We start from the raw sequence: 26,636 nt of genomic DNA, 5'->3' as shown, positions 1-26,636 counted from the left end.
CTCTCTATCATGCTCTGTCTCTCACCGGGAGACTGCCTGGCATTTATCCCCAACGTAATGACAGGGGAAAGAGCCCAAGACAGCCATTTGGGCCAGCAGTTATATACAGGTCCTAGGGATGATTATACATGAGATACTAGTAGCTACCAGCATTGAGCTGTATGTGTGTAAAATGGAGGTTTTAACTAATTACCAGTTTGGGGAAACACTGAAGCAGGCTAATATTCAAAAGATTTTGAGTCGAGTTTCGAGATTGAGTTTGATGTGAAAATCAAGGTATAGTAACTAATTGAAATTCATTTGAAAATAAAAGCCTGCTAAGATGTTGAGTTTCTACATTTTAATCATTTATCAGACACTTAGCCAGAGCTATGTAGAAGTGCATTTAAAATAAGGTAGGTAGGGAAAATAAAACCTTCTTCAAAATAGACGCTATCTACACTATCAGTTTCTACCCTAATACATATGTGCGTGTACTGTGTGAGTCAAGGAGTCCACTATTGGTACTGTAGATTGAGGCAGAATGGCAAAGACATCAAAATGACAACAAGAAAACGTTTCTTTTGAAATAATTGTATTGTGTCCTTTCTTTAAAGTCTGATACAAAGACATGCAATCAACACAAAGAGAAAAAAACATCAATATATTTACAATTTACAAAGAATCACTTCTCTGTGAATATAGCACTTATAAATATGATTTACATAACAAAATAAATATGTAAATTTCCAATGTAGCTTGAGTTTTCTCTGTTAAAAAATATGTTACAGAACAAAATGACAATGAATAATACCTTTCCTTCTCTGGTGTCTGCTGAAAGAGGTCCTTTAAAACATAGTTGATACGACTTAACGTTGAGCATTACAGTACATACAACATTATCATTATATTAAAAGTGATTTTCTATTAAAAATATAAAGAAAAGGAGTTACAATAGTGAACACTTAAAAATAACCTATACAAACACTCAGACAAAAATAATCCAGTATGTGATATTCTTCTCCATTTGAATGGAAATTGCATTGATTTTACAGTTTGTTGTTCAACAAAGCCCATCTAACGTGTAGTTCACCGTCTGATGCAATGATATACTGTCTGCATGGAAACTGTCATGGCTGACTAAAAAGGAGTATAGTTGATGATTCTGTTGAGAGGTAAAGAGGACTACATGCATTGGCACTGTGGTATAGATGAACTATTAGTGGGCCTGTGTGAGTGACCTACAGAACCTGGATTCATGCAGTTTTTGTTTCATTTTCAGATACTTTGAGTGTTTGATTGAGCCTGCGTGGAGGAGTGCTAGATGGGGAGGGTGAGTGGCTTACACTTTTGGGACTATTCTATTGTTTCCATTGTGCCAGACATGCTAAATCAAGGCCCACCAGCACTGAGACCCATCTGAGCACCACAAATCAGGGAGAGTACCGTAGAACTCTAGACTGGCACGGTGTGGACATGAGATCCTACTTTATGGTCAATCATAGAAACAGAATTCCTCTAGAATTCTGTTTCTGTGTTTCAATACCTTTAGGATCTGAACCATGTCTACCTGTGTCAAGGTAAGGACTGTAGTTACCTGTATAATGGACTCTTGTCTACCACAACCATCTGAATCGTCATTCTTTAGTTGGAAGCCCCATGAGAAGCCTTTGTTTGAACTTTCATGATGTTCCACCAATTGCCAATAGGTGGCACCCAATCACTACCTTTGGTGGTTGTGTCAAAGTTCTCATTGGTCCTCATACAATTCCTGCGGTTTTCAAATGAACCTGAACATGTACTGCTACAGATCATTCTATAAAGGTTAATTCCGGTCTCGCAATCTGACTGGTCAATTCCGGGTTGCGGCAGTGATGTTATGCCTTTATGATACTGTGTCAATCCATAGAGTAACAAACTGTCAGCCAGCTGGTGATTTGTTTAACGTGTTGCCTAGCTTTACATTAAGAACAGTCTGATGTTGTTGTTATTACAGTGTGCTGTGGTGATGATCAGGGGTGAGGGCTGGGTTGCTGCATTCTCCCTTTCTCATCCTCCCTCTCTCTTTCCACTCGTTTCCCATCCCTCCACTGCCTTGGAGATGAGACGTGAGTAAATACTGACCCTGTTCAGGAGGGTGCAAGGGTTACAGAACGTTCAGATAGATATGTGTTGTGTAGAGTAGATGTGATATCTGCCAAGTTCCTATTGGGAATCGTGCCTGATCTATTCGTTCCATTTCTATCTGTAACATTCTGAACGTTTCACCTCACTGAATAATTCCATGTTATTGATGCATCCCAAATGGCACCCTAGTGCCTGGTGGTGGCACCCTAGTGCCTGGTCAAAAGTAGTGCACTATATAGGGAATAGGGTGGCATTTGGGAAGCAGTCACTGCCTCCTTAGAGAAGGACTACTTGTCCAGTGCTTTCCACACCGTTAATGTGTGTGCCTGTTCTTGACTTGAGGAGAAAATACTGTGGTAGAAGAGACCCACAGTTAGACAGACTTAAACATTGTGTTTACTTCATATACTTTACATAGACTCCTTTAAAAAAAACTTCCTTAAGTCATTGCTGCCTTTTTTAAACAATGACACAATTAAAAACTATCAACACAGGATAAAAGTTAAGGTAAAAAAACTAAACGAACAGAGCAAATAGCAACTAAACAATGAGCATCCTTAAAACTGGATTACATTCGTGATTTTTCTTTTTCTTTTACAACCAAAAGATAATTTAAGGAGAGTAGCAGAGAGGTGTGCCTTGTCTGTGTGGCGTGTTTGCCCCAGTACTCCTAACAGTACTGGGTTGTGAGAGGCTCTGTCGGGTGGGTTGGGGGTGAGGGGTTAGGGGTCAGACTGTAGCCCTTAGGTGTGCCAGAGGTTAGGGCTGAGGTGAATGGGATGGGGACAGGGAACATGGGGAGCAGAGCTGGAGGTATCAGATGTGGGGACCAGACTTGGTGTCGAATCCTACCTTGAGATCCACACAAAACTCAAGTATTTTGCTTAAAAGGCTACTTCAAGTTGGAAATAAGCTAAACCACCCCCCCCCCCCCCCCCCCCCCAATAGTGAACTATCCCTTTAAATCAAACATTGATGTCAATGGGAGATTAAAACAAGTATTTCAAAAAATGATTTTTTTCTGGGATCTCAAAGTCAGGATTTGGCCCCATAGCCCCCTGGTTTAGTCTACTGTACTAAGACTTTACTCCTGTCTCCTTAGCTCCCGCTGCTCAGCATCCCCAGTAGCTTGCTGGGGTCCATGCCCTGCTGCTGGGCCATCTTCTGCACATCAAAGCCCATGTGCATGAGGAACTGGATCACGTTCATCTCCTGGCCCGTGAACTGGTCCCGGATGGTGGGGCAGGTGGGGTTGCAGTGTGGCCAGGGGCAGCTGTCAATCAAATGGACGGGGCAGCCCTTGGGCGGGGCCTTGTTGTTCCGGCTGTTGTCTTGGAGACTGCGGTCCCAGCAGTGCAGGGCTCGGGGAAGGGAGGTGCCTTTGACCTGAACGTCGATCCAGTAACTGTAACAGACCAGCCACAAGAGGGCACTGTTAGATCACAGCGAGTCACAGAATAAACAGCTAGCTGACACAGAATTATCTCTCTCTAATTAGAGTGGTGTTCAGTAGGGGAAAAGCAGTGAAAGGGGGAGGTACTATTTAGATTTGTCCAATAACAACACAGATTTCCATTTTTTGTTCCAAAATGTTTTTTGTATATGGTGTGCCCTACTGAACGCGACCCAGGTTTGAAGAAAGTTGAAAAACCAAGTGATAAATGTGTCCAATAACAACACAAATTTCAGTTTCCTGTTGTAAAACCTTTATATATGATGTGCCCAACTGAACATGACCCAGGTGGAAGATGAAAGACAGAGAGATTGATACTTACTTCCTTGTGATGACTTCATGTGAGAGGCAAGCTGGAGCAAACATGGCCCTGAAAATGTATGCAAATACATGAGACTTGTTGATCACAGTTGGCAGCATAACCTTGACACACTGTCTGTCTGTCTGTCTGTCTGTCTGTCTGTCTGTCTGTCTGTCTGTCTGTCTGTCTGTCTGTCTGTCTGTCTGTCTGTCTGTCTGTCTGTCTGTCTGTCTGTCTGTCAATCTTTACAATTCATTTAAGTTTGCTGTTAGAGTTACTGTAAGTTTGCTGTAAGAGTTCATGTAGGTTTGCTGTATGAGTCACTGTAAGTTTGCTGTATGCGTTACTGTAAGTTTGCTGTATGAGTTACTGTAAGTTTGCTGTATGAGTTACTGTAAGTTTGCTGTAAGAGTTCATGCAGGTTTGCTGTATGAGTCACTGTAAGTTTGCTGTATGTGTTACTGTAAGTTTGCTGTATGAGTTACTGTAAGTTTGCTGTATGAGTTACTTTAAGTTTGCTGTAAGAGTAACTGTAAGTTTGCTGTAAGAGTTCATGCAGGTTTGCTGTATGAGTTACTGTAAGTTTGCTGTAAGAGTAATTCTAAATTTGCTGTAAGAGTTACTGTAAGTTTGCTGTAAGAGTTCATGTAGGTTTGCTGTATGAGTCACTGTAGGTTTGCTGTATGAGTCACTGTAGGTTTGCTGTATGAGTCACTGTAAGTTTGCTGTAAGAGTTACTGTAAGTTTGCGGGTGCTTACGGGACATCTTTGAGCGTGTTCCTCAGCTCGATGCCTAGGTTCTGGATGTACCGCCACTGCCCCTCCTGGACAGGCTGACCGGTCAGATGGATGTTGTCGACGGTCAGCTGGGCCTCGTCAAACAACCACTGGACCACGAACACTGGGCCTGCGTGGAGGGAGGTTGTAATGTATGCACAAGTGAACACACACACAAACGCACGCACAGGCTGTCCATAATGAACACACTGACACACAGAGACATACACAGATATCTGTGCAAATTCACAAATGAATTCCTTAACCTTTGCTAGCACTCACTCTTTATGGAGGGGAACACTCTGTAGCCAAAGAAACAGTTCCACTCCTCCCCCAGGTGGGCCTGTCTACACCTCTCTGGCACCACGCTGCCCCAGTACCTGGTGACAAGAGGTCAGAGGTCAACATCTTACAGTGTCAGTTCGTATAGGACCTGAAGAATAGGCTACTAAGGCTGCGTTTACACAAGAAGCCCGATCAGATCAAATCCCTAAGGCTGTGTTTATACAAACATCCCAATCAGATCAGATCTCTAAGGCTGCGTTTACACAAGCATCCCGATCAGATCTCTAAGGCTGCGTTTACACAAGCATCCTAATCAGATCAGATCTCTAAGGCTGTGTTTACACAAGCATCCTAATCAGATCAGATCTCTAAGGCTGTGTTTACACAAGCATCCCAATCAGATCAGATCTCTAAGGCTGCGTTTACACAAGCATCCCAATTATCGGGCTGTCTGTGTAAACGCAGCCTAAGGTGAGGGGGTTCAATATTTTCAATCCATTTAACAATGAAGTGACACATTACAGTACAACTAGGGCCTATAGCTTATCCTGGTCGGGCCACTGGGCCATGGGAAACACTCTGGCCCGAACCACTCAGAAAGCAGCTCAGAATAGAAGTGCTGATCTAGGATCAGTCCCCCCTGTCCATATGATCTTATTGAATATGATCTAAATGTCGGAAAACTGATCCTATATCAGCACAATATGGTCCCAGAGGCTGCAGCTACAGTGGTGGAGTGCTCTCTTACTTGATGCCTCTCTTGATGGCCTCCGTGGGGGCACAGCTGATGGTGTCGTGACAGTCAGTAGATCGGTACTGCTTGTTGTCCAGGAACCAGCCCGAGTCAGCCAGACCTCTCACCTGGATCCCAGGGTGCCCCAGCCCCTCCAGCAGCTCAGCCACAGGGTCCACGTTCAGCAGGACCCCCGTCCCCCCCGCACTGTGGGGTAGAGAAGCGACACACAGATAGATAACACATACACACACAGGCATGGATACACACACCCAGACAGGCATAGATACACACACACAGGCATGGATACACACACACACAGGCATGGATACACACACCCAGACAGGCATAGATACACACACACACAGGCATGGATACACACACACACATGCATGGATACACACACCCAGACAGGCATAGATACACACACACACAGGTATGGATACACACACACACACAGGCATGGACACACATACACACACACACAGGCATCGATACAAACACACACAGGTACAAACAGACACACGCACTCACTTACTCTAATCTCTATTGACACACAGTTCCAGTTCATTAAACATATTTCCATTTCGTTAACACACAGACACACCCACACCAACATGTGGCCCCACCCACCTGCTGCCAGCCAGTAGTAGAACCTTGGCGTTGTCAAGCCCCTTGGTCAGCAGATCCTTCACCACCTCCTGAATGATCAGAGACCCCATGAAGGCGTAGCCACCTGCACACAGACGGCACGCAGGCAGACAGACAGTCAGTCACCAACACAATACATTCAGTGAATGAGTGACCAACACAATGCACACAACATGCCTACCTATCCTATGTCTATCATGGATGACTCAATGAAATAACCAATTTCCCTCTAGGAAAATATGTTTTAAGTTAATTGATTGATTGGTGCGGCAGGGTAGCGTAGTGGTTAGAGCGTTGGGCTAGTAACCGAAAAGTTGCAAGTTCGAATCCCCGAGCTGACAAGGTACAAATCTGTTGTTCTGCCCCTGAACAAGGCAGTTAACCCACTGTTCCTAGGCCGTCATTGAAAATAAGAATTTGTTCTTAATTAAATAAAGGTAAAAAAATAAATTGATTGATTAATTTCTTGGTTGGATGGCTGATTGGTTGCTTGGTTGATTGATTGATTGATTGGTTGGTTGGTTGATTAAATAGTTGATTGGGTGATTGATTGGTTGGGTGATCGGTTGTTTGATGTATTGGCTGATTGATTGATTTATTAGTTGGGTGATTGGTTCGGTGATTGCTTGGTTGATTGATGTATTGGCTGATTGATTGATTTATTGGTTGGGTGATTGGTTGATTGATGTATTGGCTGATTGGTTGATTTATTGTTTGGGTGATTGGTTGGGTGATTGGTTGGGTGATTGGTTGATTGATGTATTGGCTGATTGGTTGATTTATTGTTTGGGTGATTGGTTGATTGACCTCATTAGAAAATGCAAACACACATTAGTATGGCCAATAGTGATGTCTTACTGTGGTCCGTCTTGGCTGAGGCACCACTCCACACATCACTAGAGCAGTAGGGGATGAACCTGGAGAGGAAACACAACATCAATGTCAGGTCTTCTTACACCTTTATAAAGATCAACTGGACACACACACACACACACCAAATCCTGGAACTTACACCATGTTGGCGTTCCACCAGTGAGGGTTTTCCTCTGGGAGTGGAGACAGGATCCCTGTGCCTAAAGAGAGGAACGACACGGCAATAGAGAACATATTACATTAACCATCATGCCACTCCCAGAAACATCACCATCTTCCTCATAATCACTGCATGAATGATGGTCCTGACAACACATTGAGAGAGAGAGGCACTTCCCCTTTCACAGGAGCAGGCAGCAGATAGCTCTGTACAGTAGTACGTTATGACTGTCTCAATAACACTAGTCATTACTACATAGATGACTGTCTCAATAACACTAGTCATTACTACATAGATGACTGTCTCAATAACACTGGTCATTACTACATAGATGACTGTCTCAATAACACTGGTCATTACTATATAGATGACTGTCTCAATAACACTGGTCATTACTACATAGATGACTGTCTCAATAACACTGATCATTACTATATAGATGACTGTCTCAATAACACTGGTCATTACTACATAGATGACTGTCTCAATAACACTGGTCATTACTACATAGATGACTGTCTCAATAACACTGGTCATTACTACATAGATGACTGTCTCAATAACACTGGTCATTACTACATAGATGACTGTCTCAATAACACTAGTCAAGACTACATAGATGACTGTCTCAATAACACTAGTCATTACTACATAGATGACTGTCTCAATAACACTGGTCATTACTACATAGATGACTGTCTCAATAACACTAGTCATTACTACATAGATGACTGTCTCAATAACACTGGTCATTACTACATAGATGACTGTCTCAATAACACTGGTCATTACTACATAGATGACTGTCTCAATAACACTGGTCATTACTACATAGATGACTGTCTCAATAACACTAGTCATTACTACATAGATGACTGTCTCAATAACACTGGTCATTACTACATAGATGACTGTCTCAATAACACTAGTCATTACTACATAGATGACTGTCTCAATAACACTGGTCATTACTACATAGATGACTGTCTCAATAACACTGGTCATTACTACATAGATGACTGTCTCAATAACACTAGTCATTACTACATAGATGACTGTCTCAATAACACTAGTCATTACTACATAGATGACTGTCTCAATAACACTAGTCATTACTACATAGATGACTGTCTCAATAACACTGGTCATTACTACATAGATGACTGTCTCAATAACACTGGTCATTACTACATAGATGACTGTCTCAATAACACTAGTCATTACTACATAGATGACTGTCTCAATAACACTAGTCATTACTACATAGATGACTGTCTCAATAACACTGGTCATTACTACATAGATGACTGTCTCAATAACACTGGTCATTACTACATAGATGACTGTCTCAATAACACTGATCATTACTACATAGATGACTGTCTCAATAACACTGGTCATTACTACATAGATGACTGTCTCAATAACACTGGTCATTACTACATAGATGACTGTCTCAATAACACTAGTCATTACTACATAGATGACTGTCTCAATAACACTGGTCATTACTACATAGATGACTGTCTCAATAACACTGGTCATTACTACATAGATGACTGTCTCAATAACACTAGTCATTACTACATAGATGACTGTCTCAATAACACTAGTCATTACTACATAGATGACTGTCTCAATAACACTGGTCATTACTACATAGATGACTGTCTCAATAACACTGGTCATTACTACATAGATGACTGTCTCAATAACACTAGTCATTACTACATAGATGACTGTCTCAATAACACTGGTCATTACTACATAGATGACTGTCTCAATAACACTGGTCATTACTACATAGATGACTGTCTCAATAACACTGGTCATTACTACATAGATGACTGTCTCAATTTGTTCATTGTGTGGGTGCAGAGCCAGAACAGACAGCACTACAGCCCACAGCCATGTTCTGTCTATAACATGTGGTGGGGCTCAGTTGGTAGGAGCACACCACTAGCAACAGAAGAGTGTATGCACTTACCATACAGTAGGTTGCTCTAGATAAGTGTCTGATATTTTCTGTAACATTCAGTTGACAGTAAGGTACTGTTTCCCAGACACAGATTAGGCCTAGTCCCAGACTAAAAATCATTTTCAAAGGAGAATCTCCATTGAGAATGCCTCTTAGTCCAGAGGGGTATACTAGGAAGCAGGTTTGAGGAGTTAGCGAAGGTAACTTTGTTCAACTCTGTGTTCAGCTAGGTATAACCAGTAATAGGAATGTGGCTCACCTTTTAGCCAGGTACATTTCTATGGCAAGAAAATCGCCAGAACTAACCTGCTTCATGGCAGACTGACCGACGGCCAACTACTCTTGCCCTGAATGAAATGACTGAGCCAGGAGTTGAGGACTGATTCAATCAAATTCCCTCCCTCTCGCAAAGATTGCGTCTTCATCCACTTCATTTGAGGAATTAATTAAGTGTTTTTTTGTTTTAAAAATGTTTAATGTTAAAATATATCACATTACACATTTAGTAATGACAAAATGCATTTTAAACTTCACGCACAGTAACACTTTTGTATGAATTAATACAATTGTTTTATGGATAGGAGTGGGAAATAAGGTGCTTGTGCATTGAGAAGCACACCAAAGACAGCATTAACGATACGTAATAACATAAAGACGACACTTCAACAAGCCTATTTCACACAATAGCCTGCTGAACTTGTGAGGCACAAATGAAAATGTGGCACCGACTCGGGCATGGATTGATGTATCAGCATTGTTTCAATGAAGAGTTTGGCATTCGACTAGCCATGCGCGACATGCACGTGCAGTTATAAGCCTGCTAGAGTTAGCGGAAGGCAGACGAGCAATATCAACCGTCGTAGTACGGATGAAGCCTGAGCTGGAATGTGAAGCTAACTGGAGCTCGCTAGCTTTGCAAAACCCCGAGTAGATGTAGCTTGCTTCACAGGATACCGTTCAGGACTAGGATTCATTTGTGACAGCCAGCCAGACAGACACAGGCGGGTACTGTAGGCAGAGATTCTGACCTGTTTTGGTTTGAGGCCACTTGGACGAGCTCATCAGTCTCCTCATGGTGTCGTATCGGCTGTCACAGTTGTCTTTGTTGAAGCAGTACCAGCCGCCCTCCAAGAATATCAACCACCGTCTGCTCCCTCGGGACTCTTTCATGTAGTACCTAGAACAGAAAGAAAACCATTCTATTTTAGAAACACAATCTCACAAACCATGGACAAGAATCATGTATCCTCACGCAAAACACTCAAGTTGCCGTCACCGCCTCCAGGCATCAGTGACTGTGCCAAACAGAATAAAACCTGACCTCATGTACATATTATGTAATCAAAGAATACAAGACATGTTGTTACTTTGAAGATCTTTATCTCTGTTAGCAAAAATAATCTAAAGCTAAAACTACTTCCCCCAGATTTGAACTCACCTAAACAATGTTTGAGTGCCTGTTACACAGAGCCATGGTGTGGATGTCACACACACACACACACACACACACACACACACACACACACACACACACACACACACACACACACACACACACACACACACACACACACACACACACACACACACACACACACACACACACACACACACACACACCTCGTTTCATGTGATAAAACAACAGATAGGAGCTCATCCAGGTTCCTCCACCCTCAGTACTGAGAAAGGGAAGACTAGTATGCTTCCCAAATGGAACCCTATTCCCTTTATAATGCACTACTTTTGGCCTGTCAGAGCCCTACGGGCCACTATATAGGAAAATAGGTGACATTTTGGAAGCACCCTTGGTGTTACCAGTGCCCTAACGGCCCGTGGCTGGCAACAGTGATAAGGAAGTGCAGTAACATCATATTCCCTGTTACTACTCTGCTGAAGTCACCGTTCTTTAACAGTGGTCTCATACATAGGCCCTCCATCTCAGGCTGGATAAAATCTCCACTACCCTCAGTGCCGGCCATGCAGAAATGAAAAACAGAGAGGAGATGACGTGCTGCCTGCAGCCTGCTGCAGCCAGGGATGAAAACCATGGTGAGGTCTGTGCAAACACACACACACACACACACACACACACACACACACACACACACACACACACACACACACACACACACACACACACACACACACACACACACACACACACACACACACACACACACACACACACACACACACACACACACACATACACCTCTGTTGCCCAGGACCCATATTCACTACATCCACCCAGAGGAATGCTCCCTTTGATGTGTTACGGAGAGTCAGAACCTTCAACAACATTCTACAGTGGATTAAACAGCATGACCTGAACCACCTTCTGAACACAGAGATCAAACACAGAGATCACTGTCTGAACCAAAACAATTAAAACAACTAACACCCTTGTCTTTCTTGGTTCTAACACTCACACTGTCTCTTCTCACTAGCACTGATTCTGCTGATAGATGCTTTATTGAGGAAAATTTGTCCTTATTATTATTGTGATAGGAGGTTGTCTCACCTAGCTTCATCTTAAGATGAATGAACTTACTGTAAGTCGCTCTGCATAAGAGCGTCTGCTAAATGACTGAAGTGTGAATGTGGCTTAAATGTACATGTGGCTGAAATGTAAATGTGGCTGAAATGTACATGTGGCTGAAATGTACATGTGGCTGAAATGTTAATGTGGCCGACATGTTAATGTGGCCGACATGTTAATGTGGCCGACATGTTAATGTGGCCGAAATGTTAATGTGGCCGACATGTTCATGTGGCCGACATGTTAATGTGGCCGAAATGTTCATGTGGCCGACATGTTCATGTGGCCGACATGTTCATGTGGCCAACATGTTCATGTGGCCGAAATGTAAATGTGTCTGAAATGTAAATGTGGCTGAAATGTTAATATGGCTGAAATGTAAATGTTTTCCTATTCAATTCTATGGATCTGAACCTGAACGAAACTGGGTTCGATGTTTTCTTTTCAGGTTTTCCTTTTCAGCACAGGTCCAGCAACTACGGTGGGCAGTTAGTTTCTGCTTGGTTTGGCTGAGCTTAGCTCAGTAGTGTAGGAAATATTCACTCTGAAGAGTTTTTCAATCTGGATGCATGGGTCATTCACTTCAGGAGATCTGTTCATCCTCTGCCCACAAGAGGGCAATGCTATAATTGATCCCCATAGTCTCACAACTGTGAAGTGTAGAATCATCAATTCACTGCAATTGCATAAGTCTACAGTTCTGTCAAGGCATTTTAATACAATGCAACAGCATGCTAACAGATACCCATGGACTTCCAGTCATAGTGCTAACGTTAGTTAGCCTTGACTCGCAAATCTACCTCTTAAATTCCTTCATACTGGAAACAGAGACATAAACAGTTGTTCATCTGACTCTGGGGAAGTAGATAAAGGGCCTCATTGCCAAAACCCCAAAGTATCCCTTTAACTTTCTGTCACCCAACAACATTTCTACCATTTCACAGGATCAGACTAGCAGACACTACAAAAGACCGTTAGAAGCAGGCATGATTCTCACAATGTTTCTATGATGGCAAGGCTTTAGCTCAGTGGACTAACACAGACTTGTAGAACCCAAGAGGCCTGGATTCAAACCCAGTCGGCCATACAAGCAGGCATGATGCTATTCTATTCCCTATTTGCTTCTGCAATGTTCTGCGATGTTCAGAGACTGTTATTTCAGCACAGACGTGTTAGCCTGCTGAGCTAAAGCCTAGCTTCTAAGGGAGCTTTGTCAGGCAGCTAGAGGGAACAGCGGTATCTGAACGCTCCTCTTACCGACGACGATGCAGCTGCAGCTGAGGCAGACGGCTTCTCGGACCGGAAACTCTGGCGGCTGCCAGGCATATCTCATCATTGGAGCTCCCGAGTGGCGGAGCGGTCTAAGGCACTGCATTTCAGTGCTGGAGGCGTCACTATAGACCCTGGTTTGATTCCAGGCTGTATCACAACCGGCCGTGATTGGGAGTCCCATAGGGTGGCGCACAATTGGCCCAGCATCGTCCGGGTTAGGGTTTGGCTGGGGTAGGCCGTCATTGTAAATAAGAATTTCTTCTTAACTGACTTGCCTAGTTAAATCAAATAAAAATAACAAATCAAATCACTGGGAGGACTGCCAGAGTAGGCTGAGTGGTGTGGTGTTGAGCAGGCTGAGTGGTGTGGTGTTGAGCAGGCTGAGTGGTGTGGTGTTGAGCAGGCTGAGTGGTGTGGTGTTGAGTAGGCTGAGTGGTGTGGTGTTGAGCAGGCTGAGTGGTGTGGTGTTGAGCAGGCTGAGTGGTGTGGTGTTGAGCAGGCTGAGTGGTGTGGTGTTGAGCAGGCTGAGTGGTGTGGTGTTGAGCAGGCTGAGTGGTGTGGTGTTGAGCAGGCTGAGTGGTGTGGTGTTGAGCAGGCTGAGTGGTGTGGTGTTGAGCAGGCTGAGTGGTGTGGTGTTGAGCAGACTGAGTGGTGTGGTGTTGAGCAGGCTGAGTGGTGTGGTGTTGAGCAGGCTGAGTGGTGTGGTGTTGAGCAGGCTGAGTGGTGTGGTGTTGAGCAGGCTGAGTGGTGTGGTGTTGAGCAGGCTGAGTGGTGTGGTGTTTGCCAAGACACTGACTCACTCACACTCTCGTCCTCAGGGATAATCTTTCATGACATGTTCAACTCATGACATAATAAACTAAGATTAAGCTTAGAATACCCAATTTTACGCTACATTTGGAGGGTACCAGTAGCATATGGCAGACCACACTATCACTGCAACATCTATGGAGGTTACCAGTAGTACGGGGCAGACCACACTATCACTGCAACATCTATGGAGGTTACCAGTAGTACAGGGCAGACCACAATATCACTGCAACATCTATGGAGGTTACCAGTAGTACGGGGCAGACCACACTATCACTGCAACATCTATGGAGGTTACCAGTAGCACAGGGCAGACCACACTATCACTGCAACATCTATGGAGGTTACCAGTAGTATGGGGCAGACCACACTATCACTGCAACATCTATGGAGGTTACCAGTAGCACAGGGCAGACCACACTATCACTGCAACATCTATGGAGGTTACCAGTAGTACGGGGCAGACCACACTATCACTGCAACATCTATGGAGGTTACCAGTAGTACGGGGCAGACCACACTATCACTGCAACATCTATGGAGGTTACCAGTAGCACGGGGCAGACCACACTATCACTGCAACATCTATGGAGGTTACCAGTAGCACGTTGCACTGTAACATCTACCATGGTAGACACACCACGAACTAACATCTACCAGGGCAGACACACCACTAACTAACATCTACCAGGGCAGACACAACACTAACTAACATCTACCAGGGCAGACACACCACTAACTAACATCTACCTGGGCAGACACACCACTAACTAACATCTACCAGGGCAGACACACCACTAGCTAACATCTACCAGGGCAGACACACCACTAACTAACATCTACCAGGGCAGACACACCACTAACTAACATCTACCAGGGCAGACACACCACTAGCTAACATCTACCAGGGCAGACACACCACTAACTAACATCTACCAGGGCAGACTCACCACTCCATCACTATAAGTCTCTTTATAATGTTGGAGAAAAGATTTCCTGAGGCTCTAGAGAGGTATCACAATAACTATAAACTACAGCTTTATCACTATACAACACAGGAGGTTGGTGGCACCTTAATTGGGGAGGACGGGCTCATGGTAATGGCTGGAGCAGAATTAGTGGAATAGTATCAAATACATCAAACACATGGTTTCCATGTGTTTGATGCTAAACACCCTTTTCTCATCTGGACTGACCACTGCAATATGGTGTACATCTGGGCAGCGAGGAGACTGAACCCTCGCCAGGCAAGGTGGGCCATGTTTTTCCCCGTTTTGTTTTCACCCTTGCTTAAAGACCAGGTTCCCAGAACGTGAATGCAGGGCAGACGCACTGTCCCGGCTGTATGACACAGAGGAGCGGCCCATGGATCCCACTCCCATACTCCCGGCCTCCTGCCTGGTGGCACCGGTAGTGTGGGAGCTGGACGCAGACATTGAGCAGGCATTATGTGCAGAGCCCGCTCCCCTCCAGTGTCCCGCTGGGCGTCTGTACATTCCGTCTGCTGTCCGTGACCGGCTGATCTATTGGGCCCACACGTCACCCTCCTCTGGTCATCCAGGCATCGGTCGGACGGTGCGCTGTCTGAGTGGGAAGTACTGGTGGCCCACTTTGGCTAAGACTGTGAGGGTTTATGTTTCCTCCTGCTCGGTGTGCGCCCAGTGTAAGGCTCCTAGGCACCTGCCCAGAGGTTAGCTACACCCGTTCCACAACAGCCTTGGTCGCACCTGTCGCACGATTTCCTTACCGATCTTCCTCCCTCACAGGGTTATACCACGATCCTGGTTGTTGTAGACCGCTTTTCCAAGTCCTGCCATCTCCTCCCTCTGCCCGGTCTCCCTACGGCCCTACAGACTGTGGAGGCCTTGTTAACACACGTCTTCCGGCACTACGGGGTGCCTGAGGATATAGTGTCTGATCGGGGTCCCCAGTTCACTTCAAGGGTCTGGAGGGCGTTCATGGAACGTCGGGGGGTCTCGATCAGCCTTACCTCGTGTTTTCACCCCGAGAGTAACGGGCAGGTGGAGAGAGTTAACCAGGATGTGGGTAGGTTTCTGAGGTCTTATTGCCAGGACCGGTCGGGGGAGTGGGCGGCGTTTGTGCCCTGGGCAGAGATGGCCCAGAACTCGCTTCGCCACTCCTCCACTAACCTCTCCCCCTTCCAGTGCGTACTGGGGTACCAGCCAGCTCTGGCGCCTTGGCATCAGTCAGATCGAGGCTCCTGCGGTGGACGACTGGTTCAGGCGCGCAGAGGAGACATGGGACCCCGCTCATGTTCACCTTCAGCGGGCCGTGCTGCGCCAGAAAGCCAGCGCAGACCATCACCGCAGTGAGGTCCCGGTGTTCGCACCGGGGTACCGGGTCTGGCTCTCGACCCGAAACCTGCCCCTCCGCCTGCCCTGCCGGAAGCTGGGTCCGCGGTTTGTGGGGCCATTTAAAGTCCTGAGGAGACTGAACGAGGTTTGTTATAGGTTACAGCTTCTCCCCGATTACCATATTAACCCCTCGTTCCATGTGTCTCTCCTCAAGCCGGTGGTGGCTGGCCCGCTCCAGGAGTCTGAGGTGCGGGAGGTTCCTCCGCCCCCTCTGGAAATCGAGGGGGCCCCGGCGTATTCCGTTCGCTCCATACTGGATTCGAGGCGTCGGGCGAGGGGCCTTCAGTACCTCATGGAGTGGGAGGGGTACGAGCCGGAGGAGAGATGCTGGGTTCCGGTTGAGGACATGTTGGATCCTTCACTGCTGCGGGAGTTCCACCGTCACTGTCCGGATTGCCCTGCACCTCGCCCTCCGGGTCGTCCCCGAGGCCGGTGTCGGCGTGCTGCTGGAGCTGCGCATCAAGGGGGGGTACTGTTCGACGGTTGACGTCACCGGTCTTCTAGCCATCGCAGCTCCACCTTTCATTTTCCATTTGTTTTGTAGTTGTATAGTGTTCCGTTTAAATATTAAATATGATGAACACTAACTCCGCTGCGTTTTGGTCCACTCTCTCTCACGACAGCCCTTACAGAATTACCCACCAAACAAGGACCAAGCAGCGGAGGAAGGAGCAGCACCAGGAGAGCAGCATGATGGACTCATGGACGTGGGAACAAATACTGGATGGAGAGGGACCATGGACTCAGGCTGGGGAGTATCGCCTCCCGCAGTGGGAGATCGAAGCGGCGAGAGCGGAGAGGCGCTGGTATGAAGAGAGGGAGCGCAACGGACACGGGAGGCAGCCCCAAATGTTTTGGGGGGGGCACACGGGGAGATTGGCGGAGTCAGGCGGTAGACCTGAGCCAACTCCCCATGCTTACAGGAGGCAGCGCAGTACTGGTCAGGCACCGTGTTATGCGGTAAAGCGCACGGTGTCCCCAGTACGCGTTGATAGCCCGGAGCGCTACATGCCAGCCCCCCGCAAGTGCCATGCGAGAGCAGGCATCGAGCCAGGACGGGTTGTGCCAGCTCAGCGCATCTGGTCTCCAGTGCGCCTCCTCGGTCCAGGTTATCCTGTGCCGGCGTTGCGCACTGGGTCTCCAGGGCGCTGGGAGGGTCCAGTTCGCCCAATGCCTGCTCTCCGCCCGTGCCGGGCCAAAGTGGGCATTCAGCCTGGAGTAAGCATGTCGAGCGTCCGTACCAGAACTCCAGTGCTCCCCCACAGCCCGGTTTATCCTGTGCCTCCTCCTCGGACCAGGCCTCCAGTGGGTCTCCCCATCCTGGTCCGTCCTGTGCCGCCTCCCAGGACAAGGCCTCCAGTGGGTCTCGCCGGTCCGGAGCCGCCAGAGCCGCCCGCCAGTCCGGAGCCGCCAGAGCCGCCCGCCAGTCCGGAGCCGCCAGAGCCGCCCGCCAGTCCGGAGCCGCCAGAGCCGCCCGCCAGCCGGGCGCAGCAAGGGACACCCGCCAGCCGGGCGCAGCCATCGCCGCCCACCAGCAGGGCGCAGCCAGGGTCGTCCGCCAGCCGAGCGAAGTCAGGGTCGCCCACCAGACCTTCGGCGCGGCCAGGTGCGCCACCTAAGAGGGCGACGCCAAGGGTGGGGCAGAGGCCACGTCCCGCACCTGAGCCGCCGCCGTAAGAAGGCCCACCCGGACCCTCCCCTTCAGTGTCAGGTTTTGCGGCCGGAGTCCGCACCTTGGGGGGGGGGGGGGGGGTACTGTAACGCCCTGGCCATAGAGAGGGGTTTTTGTTCTTTATTTTGGTTAGGCCAGGGTGTTACATTGGGTGGGCGTTCTATGTTCTGTTTCTATGTTTTTGTATTTCTTTGTTTTGGGCCGTGTGTGGCTCCCAATCAGGCACAGCTGAAGTTCGTTGTTGTTGATTGGGAGTCACACATAAGTGCATGTTTTTCCGTTGGGGTTTTGTGGGTAATTGTTTCTGTCATTGTGTTTCACCTGACAGGACTGTTTGGCTGTCAGTTTCTTGTTTTGTAGTTGTATAGTGTTCTGTTTAAATATTAAATATGATGAACACTAACTCCGCTGCATTTTGGTCCACTCTCTCTCACGACAGCCCTTACACTATCACTATCAAATCAAAGTTTATTTGTCACGAATACAACAGGTGAAATGCTTACTTACAGGCTCTAACCAATAGTGCAAAAAAGGTATTAGGTGAACAATAGGTAAGTAAAGAAGTAAAAACAACAGTTAAAGGACAGTGAAAAACAACATTAGCGAGGCTATATATAGTAGCGAGGCTATAAAAGTCACAAACACTGTCACTATCACTAACCCATCACTATTATGAACAAAAACAACAATAACAACAATAACAATTACCAGGGAGGGACAGGGCAAACCAGGAAGGGATAGGGTGAACCAGGGAGGGACAGGGTGAACCAGGGAGGAGCAGGGGTGAACCAGGGAGGAGAAGGGTGAACCAGGGAGGAGCAGGGTGAACCAGGGAGGAGCAGGGTAAACCAGGGAGGGACAGGGTGAACCAGGGAGGGACAGGGTGAACCAGGGAGGGACAGGGTGAACCAGGGAGGAGCAGGGTGAACCAGGGAGGAGAAGGGTGAACCAGGGAGGAGCAGGGTGAACCAGGGAGGGACAGGGTGAACCAGGGAGGGACAGGGTGAACCAGGGAGGGACAGGGTGAACCAGGGAGGGACAGGGTGAACCAGGGAGGGACAGGGTGAACCAGGGAGGGACAGGGTGAACCAGGGAGGGGCAGGGTGAACCAGGGAGGGGCAGGGTGAACCAGGGAGGAGCAGGGTGAACAAGTGAGGGACAGGGTGAACCAGGGAGGGACAGGGTGAACCAGGGAGGGACAGGGTGAACCAGGGAGGGACAGGGTGAACCAGGGAGGGACAGGCTGAACCTGGGAGGAGCAGGGTGGCCATGGGAGGTGCAGGGTGAACCAGGGAGGAGAAGGGTGAAGCAGGGAGGGGCAGGGTGAACCAGGGAGGGACAGGGTGAACCAGGGAGGGACAGGGTGAACCAGGGAGGGACAGGCTGAACCTGGGAGGAGCAGGGTGGCCATGGGAGGTGCAGGGTGAACCAGGGAGGAGAAGGGTGAAGCAGGGAGGGACAGAGTGAACCAGGGAAGAGAAGGGAACCAGGGAGGGACAGGGTGAACCAGGGAGGAGCAGGGTGAACCAGGGAGGGGCAGGGTGAACCAGGGAGGAGCAGGGTGAACCAGGGAGGGGAAGAGTGAACAAATGAGAGGCTGAGTGAACCAGGGAGGGGCAGGGTGAACCAGGGAGAGGCAGGGTGAACAAATGAGGGGCAGAGTGAACAAATGAGGGGCAGAGTGAACCAGGGAGGAGCAGGGTGAACCAGGGAGGAGCAGGGTGGCCCAGTGAGGGACAGGGTGAACCAGGGAGGAGCAGGGTGAACCAGTGAGGGACAGGGTGAACCAGTGAGGGACAGGGTGAACCAGGGAGGAGCAGGGTGAACCAGTGAGGGACAGGGCGAACCAGGGAGGGACGGGGTAAACCAGGGAGGGACAGAGTGAACCAGGGAGGGGAAGGGTGAACCAGGGAGGAGCAGGGTGAACCAGTGAGGGACAGGGTGAACCAGGGTGGGACAGAGTGAACCAGGGAGGGGCAGGGTGAACCAGGGAGGAGCAGGGTGAACAAGTGAGGGACAGGGTGAACCAGAGAGGGGCAGGGTGAACCAGGGAGGAGCAGGGTGAACAAGTGAGGGACAGGGTGAACCAGGGAGGGACAGGGTGAACCAGGGAGGGGAAGGGTGAACCAGGGAGGGGTAAGATGAACCAGAGAGGAGAAAGGTGAACCAGAGAGGGGCAGGGTGAACCAGGGAGGGGCAGAGTGAACCAGGGAGGGGGAAGGTGAACCAGGGAGGGACAGGGGCAGGGTGAGCCAGGGAGGGGCAGGGTGAACGGGGCAGGGTGAACCAGGGAGGGGCAGAGTGAACCAGGGAGGGGGAAGGTGAACCAGGGAGGGACAGGGGCAGGGTGAGCCAGGGAGGGGCAGGGTGAACGGGGCAGGGTGAACCAGGGAGGGGCAGAGTGAACCAGGGAGGGGGAAGGTGAACCAGGGAGGGACAGGGGCAGGGTGAACCAGGGAGGGACAGGGTGAACCAGGGAGGGGCAGAGTGAACCAGGGAGGGAAGGGTGAACCAGGGAGGGTAAAGGTGAACCAGAGAGGGGAAAGATGAACCAGAGAGGGGCAGGGTGAACCAGGGAGGGGCAGAGTGAACCAGGGAGGGGGAAGGTGAACCAGGGAGGGAGGGTGAACCAGGGAGGGTAAAGGTGAACCAGAGAGGGGAAAGATGAACCAGAGAGGGAAAAGGTGAACCAGAGAGGGGCAGGGTGAACCAGGGAGGGGCAGAGTGAACCAGGGAGGGGGAAGGTGAACCAGGGAGGGACAGGGGCAGGGTGAACCAGGGAGGGACAGGGTGAACCAGGGAGGGGCAGAGTGAACCAGGGAGGGAGGGTGAACCAGGGAGGGTAAAGGTGAACCAGAGAGGGGAAAGATGAACCAGAGAGGGGCAGGGTGAACCAGGGAGGGGCAGAGTGAACCAGGGAGGGGGAAGGTGAACCAGGGAGGGAGGGTGAACCAGGGAGGGTAAAGGTGAACCAGAGAGGGGAAAGATGAACCAGAGAGGGAAAAGGTGAACCAGAGAGGGGCAGGGTGAACCAGGGAGGGGCAGAGTGAACCAGGGAGGGGGAAGGTGAACCAGGGAGGGAGGGTGAACCAGGGAGGGTAAAGGTGAACCAGAGAGGGGAAAGATGAACCAGAGAGGGAAAAGGTGAACCAGAGAGGGGCAGGGTGAACCAGGGAGGGGCAGAGTGAACCAGGGAGGGGGAAGGTGAACCAGGGAGGGAGGGTGAACCAGGGAGGGTAAAGGTGAACCAGAGAGGGGAAAGATGAACCAGAGAGGGAAAAGGTGAACCAGAGAGGGGCAGGGTGAACCAGGGAGGGGCAGAGTGAACCAGGGAGGGGGAAGGTGAACCAGGGAGGGAGGGTGAACCAGGGAGGGTAAAGGTGAACCAGAGAGGGGAAAGATGAACCAGAGAGGGAAAAGGTGAACCAGAGAGGGGCAGGGTGAACCAGGGAGGGACAGGGTGAACCAGGGAGGGACATGAACTGGCTGTGAGGAATTAGTGTTAGAATCTGGTTATTTATAGACATAAAGGTGACTATTACAGAGACGACATCTGCCAACCTCTGGCCTGCTGGCCAGGTCTAAAAGCCTCTGTGTCCTCACTCACACTGCGATCCTAAAGAGCTAAGAGCTTTACGGGCTGGATGGGCCACTCTCTATGTGCCTGTCCCAAATGGAACCCTATTCCCTATGTGGTGCACTACTGTTGACCAGGGGCCATAGGGAATAGGGGACATATATGGAATAGGGTGCCATTTGGGATGGAGGATATGAGACTCTCTGAGGTTTAATTATAACGCTGGATTTATACATCGAGAGTACGGGGATTAGAATGTAGGGTATGGTACATCAAGCGTATGTGGATTAGAATGTAGGGTATGGAACATCGAGAGTATGGGGATTAGAAATTTAGGGTACGGAACATCAAGAGTACGGGGACTAGAAAGTAGGGTATGGAACATCAAGAGTACAGGGATTAGAAAGTAGGGTATGGAACATCAAGAGTATGGGGATTAGAATGTAGGGTATGGAACATCGAGAGTACGGGGATTAGAATGTAGGGTATGGAACATCGAGAGTACGGGGACTAGAAAGTAGGGTATGGAACATCAAGAGTACGGGGATTAGAATGTAGGGTATGGAACATCGAGAGTACGGGGACTAGAATGTAGGGTATGGAACATCGAGAGTACGGGGATTAGAATGTAGGGTATGGAACATCGAGAGTACGGGGATTAGAATGTAGGGTATGGAACATCGAGAGTACGGGGATTATAAAGTAGGGTATGGAACATCGAGAGTACGGGGACTAGAAAGTAGGGTATGGAACATCGAGAGTATGGGGATTAGAATGTAGGGTATGGAATATCGAGAGTACGGGGATTAGAATGTAGGGTATGGAAGATCCAAAGTACGGGGATTAGAATGTAGGGTATGGAACATCGAGAGTACGGGGATTATAAAGTAGGGTATGGAACATCGAGAGTACGGGGACTAGAAAGTAGGGTATGGAACATCGAGAGTATGGGGATTAGAATGTAGGTTATGGAATATCGAGAGTACGGGGATTAGAATGTAGGGTATGGAAGATCCAAAGTACGGGGATTAGAATGTAGGGTATGGAACATCGAGAGTACGGGGATTATAAAGTAGGGTATGGGACATCGAGAGTACGGGGACTAGAAAGTAGGGTATGGAATATTGAGAGTACGGGGTTTAGAATGTAGGGTATGGAACATCGAGAATACGGGGATTAGAAAGTAGGGTATGGAACATCGAAAGTACATGTATTAGAATGTAGGGTATGGAACATCGAGAGTACGGGGATTAGAAAGTAGGGTATGGAACATCGACAGAAAAAACAAACAGATATATAGTATTCAATAAATACTGTATGTATTAGCCTTTCAATGACTTGATGTATACTACACTATACCATATTAACCAATGAGTAGATGTACAGTCGTGGCCAAACGTTTTGAGAATGTTAATTTTCACAAAGTTTGCTGCTTCAGTGTCTTTAGATATTTTTGTCAGATGTTACTAATGAATACTGAACTATAATTACAAGCATTTCATAAGTGTCAAAGGCTTTTATTGACAATTACATGAAGTTGATGCAGAGTTATTTGCAGTGTTGACCCTTCTTTTTCAAGACCTCTGCAATCCGCCCTGGCATGCTGTCAATTAACTTCTGGGCCACATCCTGACTGATGGCAGCCCATTCTTTGTCAGAATTTGTGGGGTTTTGTTTGTCCACCCGCCTCTTGAGGATTCACCACAAGTTCTCAATGGGATTAAGGTCTGGGGAGTTTCCTGGCCATGGACCCAAAATATTGATGTTTTGTTCCCCGAGCCACTTAGTTATCACTTTTGCCTTATGGCAAGGTGCTCCATCATGCTGGAAAAGGCATTGTTCGTCACCAAACTGTTCCTGGATGGTTGGGAGAAGTTGCTCTCAGAGGATGTGTTGGTACCATTCTTTATTCATGGCTGTGTTCTTAGGCAAAATTGTGAGTGAGCACACTCCCTTGGCTGAGAAGCAACCCCACACATGAATGGTCTCAGGATGCTTTACTGTTGGCATGACACAGGACTGATGGTAGCGCTCACCTTGTCTTCTCCGGACAATTTTTTTTCCGGATGCCCCAAACAATTGGAAAGGGGATTCATCAGAGAAAATGACTTTACCCCAGTCCTCAGCAGTCCAATCCCTGTACCTTTTGCAGAATATCAGTCTGTCCCTGATGTTTTTCCTGGAGAGAAGTGGCTTCTTTGCTGCCCTTCTTGACACCAGGCCATCCTCCAAAAGTCTTCGCCTCACTGTGCGTGCTGATGGACTCACACCTGCCTGCTGCCATTCCTGAACAAGCTCTGTACTGGTGGTGCCCTGATCCCGCAGCTGAATCAACTTTAGGAGACAGTTCTGGCGCTTGCTGGACTTTCTTGGGCACCCTGAAGCCTTCTTCACAACAATTGAACCGCTCTCCTTGAAGTTCTTGACGATCCGATAAATAGTTGATTTAGGTGCAATCTTACTGGCAGCAATATCCTTGCCTGTGAAGCCCTTTTTGTGCAAAGCAATGATGACGGCACGTGTTTCCTTGCAGGTAACCATGGCTGAATGAGGAAGAACAATAATTCCAAGCACCACCCTCCTTTTGAAGCTTCCAGTCTGTTATTCGAACTCAATCAGCATGACAGAGTGATCTCCAGCCTTGTCCTCGTCAACACTCACACCTGTGTTAATGAGAGAATCACTGACATGATGTCAGCTGGTCCTTTTGTGGCAGGGCTGAAATGCAGTGGAAATGTTTTTGGGGGATTCAGTTCATTTCTATGGCAAAGAGGGACTTTGCAATTAATTGCAATTCATCTGAGCACTCTTTATAATATTCTGGAGTATATGCAAATTGCCATCATACAAACTGAGTCAGCAGACTTTGTGAAAATTTATATTTGTGTCATTCTCAAAACTTCTGGCCACGACTGTATACTACATTAAACCATATTAACCAATGACTAGATGTATACTATACCATATTAACCAATAACACTGGATCTGTCTGGCAAAAAAAAATATTTGCCTTTTTACATGTGTATAGTATATTAAACTACACAAGCCACACAACCCAACATAAAAGCAGTTCCCTTTGCTACGATTTGGAGGCTCTAACCCAATGCAACCTGTTGAGTAGTGTCTCTGCATGCACTGTGCCATTGAGTTCAGCATTTGGCTTAACCATGTCTATGCCCTCTGGTTGTTTTTGTTGCAATAACAGACACAGTTAAATATCCAAATGCTTTTAGTCCCCCTGCTTATCCCTCATTAATGGAAAAAAAGGCTTTTCCAGTGCCAAATGGATTTTCTCTTAATGACAGACTACTTAAGGTCTTTGGAGAGAGAGCGAGAGAGATAGAGAATATATTTTTTTGAATGATATTTTAGAAATACTACCATACTGAGGCTAATGAGCAACACAATGGCTGTGCTTATCTATGCAGAAAACAGGTATCAATCTCACAACCATATTATTGGTGAATAACAGTTTATAAATATTAGCCTATAGTCCTTCATGGGAAATTGTATATGTAACATTGGTTTGGATGAACATAAAAACAATATAAAGATCAATATAATATTTTTTCCATTAAAATTGGGATTGAATTTATATGAACAGGTATGCTTTCCAATATTATCTTAATTTAAAAAATACATACATAAAAAAAAGTCATTTTGGTGCGTCGCGCACACGTAAAAATAATGGACCAATCCGATTTCCATTGCTTGTAGAGGGATTCCAAATGTGGAAAATGTATCAATTTTGATCACTTCTGCATCAGGAGATTAAGATGCCGACAGAAATCAAGCACTATGCGCATTATGCACGTGCCAGGCTGCAAAAATTCGCCGAAAAGCTGCCATTACGCACACCAGCTGTCTTGGACATCTGTATAACACACTTAAAATATATATATATATATATATATATATATATATATTCGTTTTCATGTTCCCTTTTGTGATCCTCTAATCTAAAGTAGATATCGCAATCACAAAAACAAATCTATATTTAAACTTTAAGGATAAGCAAAATTCAATGGGCAATCATGTTTGGAGTGTGCTTTCAACATGCTATATTTCTGGAAACCTCGACTGTATGAAAGAAAGAAAGTCACGCATCAGATGAGAAGAGAATACAATACCCTGCTGGAGTTCCATCGTTGCACGTGACTGAAGTATTTTCCAAAAAGTGCAGCTTCATATCATAGTCGAGCTTCTGCGCCGAACACGGGTAGAGGGACTGCGCCAGGTTCTTCACCTGCGTCATGAAGTTGTCCATGTTCTCTTCAACGGCGGTGAAATCCAAAGGAAAACTCTCCGTGGTGTCACCCCGGTCCCGGTATGTGGGAGAAGGCGGTGTCCGTCGTGGTTGCGGGTTGCGACCACCTCGGAATCTTCTTGCGGCAAAAACTCCGGACTGCATAAACACCAGCAGCAAAAGCCAGGAAATCAATCTCATTGCCGTCATCTTTTCCGCGAGCCACCTGCAGTTTAGGTCTTCCTTTGATGATTTCCGAGTTTAAGGTTTTCCTTCTGAAGAATTCTTGCTGTTTGGTGATTGGATTGGAATAAGAAGCAGAGAATTACGCACGGTTCGAACTGTTGCACTGCTATCCTCCGAACTAGGCTAACTGTTTTGTATCAGATGATCAAGGAAAATACTTTTTAAATCTCCTTTCAGATCAATGATGTTCAGTAACAACATGTATTTATTAAAAACAATTCAGTGGCTTCTATGGGTCGATGTGAAAAATGTCTAAAATAGAAGCAATAGTTTCCTAGATTGTCTTAATCGAAGTCGTAAAACTGTTCTGTTCTCAAACCACTACCGCACTGTCACTGCTATTGAACCAAGTTTAGGGTTTGAGTTAAATGACAATACTCATCACATGCTCTGGAATTTTATTCAAACTTTCCCCCCTTCTCTCACCCGTCATCCAATCAGAGAGGAGGGCAGGACTCTGGGCTGGGCATGATCAAGCGTAGCAGACTTTCCCCCTTTTAATTTATTGAGGGGGAAAAAATGTCCGTGCTTTTGCTCTTTTGATCCGCGATGTTTCATTTGATGTGGTGTTTTTTTATTGAC

At 47.2% G+C, this 26,636-nt stretch overlaps 1 protein-coding gene across 1 annotated transcript; it reads right to left on the bottom strand.

Annotated features, from left to right (window-relative positions):
* Positions 1–911: 911 nt before the first annotated feature.
* notum1a (notum, palmitoleoyl-protein carboxylesterase a) lies at positions 912–26,417 on the bottom strand. The gene is made up of 10 exons (XM_045719842.2): positions 25,693–26,417; positions 10,346–10,494; positions 7,319–7,379; positions 7,165–7,223; positions 6,289–6,391; positions 5,671–5,862; positions 4,920–5,017; positions 4,620–4,767; positions 3,882–3,929; positions 912–3,511 (listed from the first exon to the last, which is right to left on the bottom strand). The coding sequence occupies exons 1-10, from the start codon at positions 26,016–26,018 to the stop codon at positions 3,205–3,207; spliced, it is 1,491 nt and encodes a 496-aa protein (XP_045575798.1). The 5' UTR covers positions 26,019–26,417; the 3' UTR covers positions 912–3,204.
* Positions 26,418–26,636: the final 219 nt, after the last annotated feature.

The sequence above is a fragment of the Salmo salar genome, chromosome 06, assembly GCF_965601325.2.
Source record: "Salmo salar chromosome 06, fSalSal1, whole genome shotgun sequence".
Lineage (NCBI taxonomy): Eukaryota > Metazoa > Chordata > Actinopteri > Salmoniformes > Salmonidae > Salmo > Salmo salar.
This window is presented reverse-complemented; position numbering and strand designations above follow the sequence as displayed.

Bases quoted from the DNA above. Each gene is read 5' to 3' on its own strand.
- notum1a (XM_045719842.2), bottom strand. From the start codon at position 26,018: ATGACGGCAATGAGATTGATTTCCTGGCTTTTGCTGCTGGTGTTTATG. The intron at 7,224-7,318 runs GTAAGTTCCAGG...TTTCCTCTCCAG, and splicing joins TGGTGGAACGCCAACATGGT to GTTCATCCCCTACTGCTCTA. The intron at 5,018-5,670 runs GTAAGAGAGCAC...TCTTGTCACCAG, and splicing joins GCCATCAAGAGAGGCATCAA to GTACTGGGGCAGCGTGGTGC.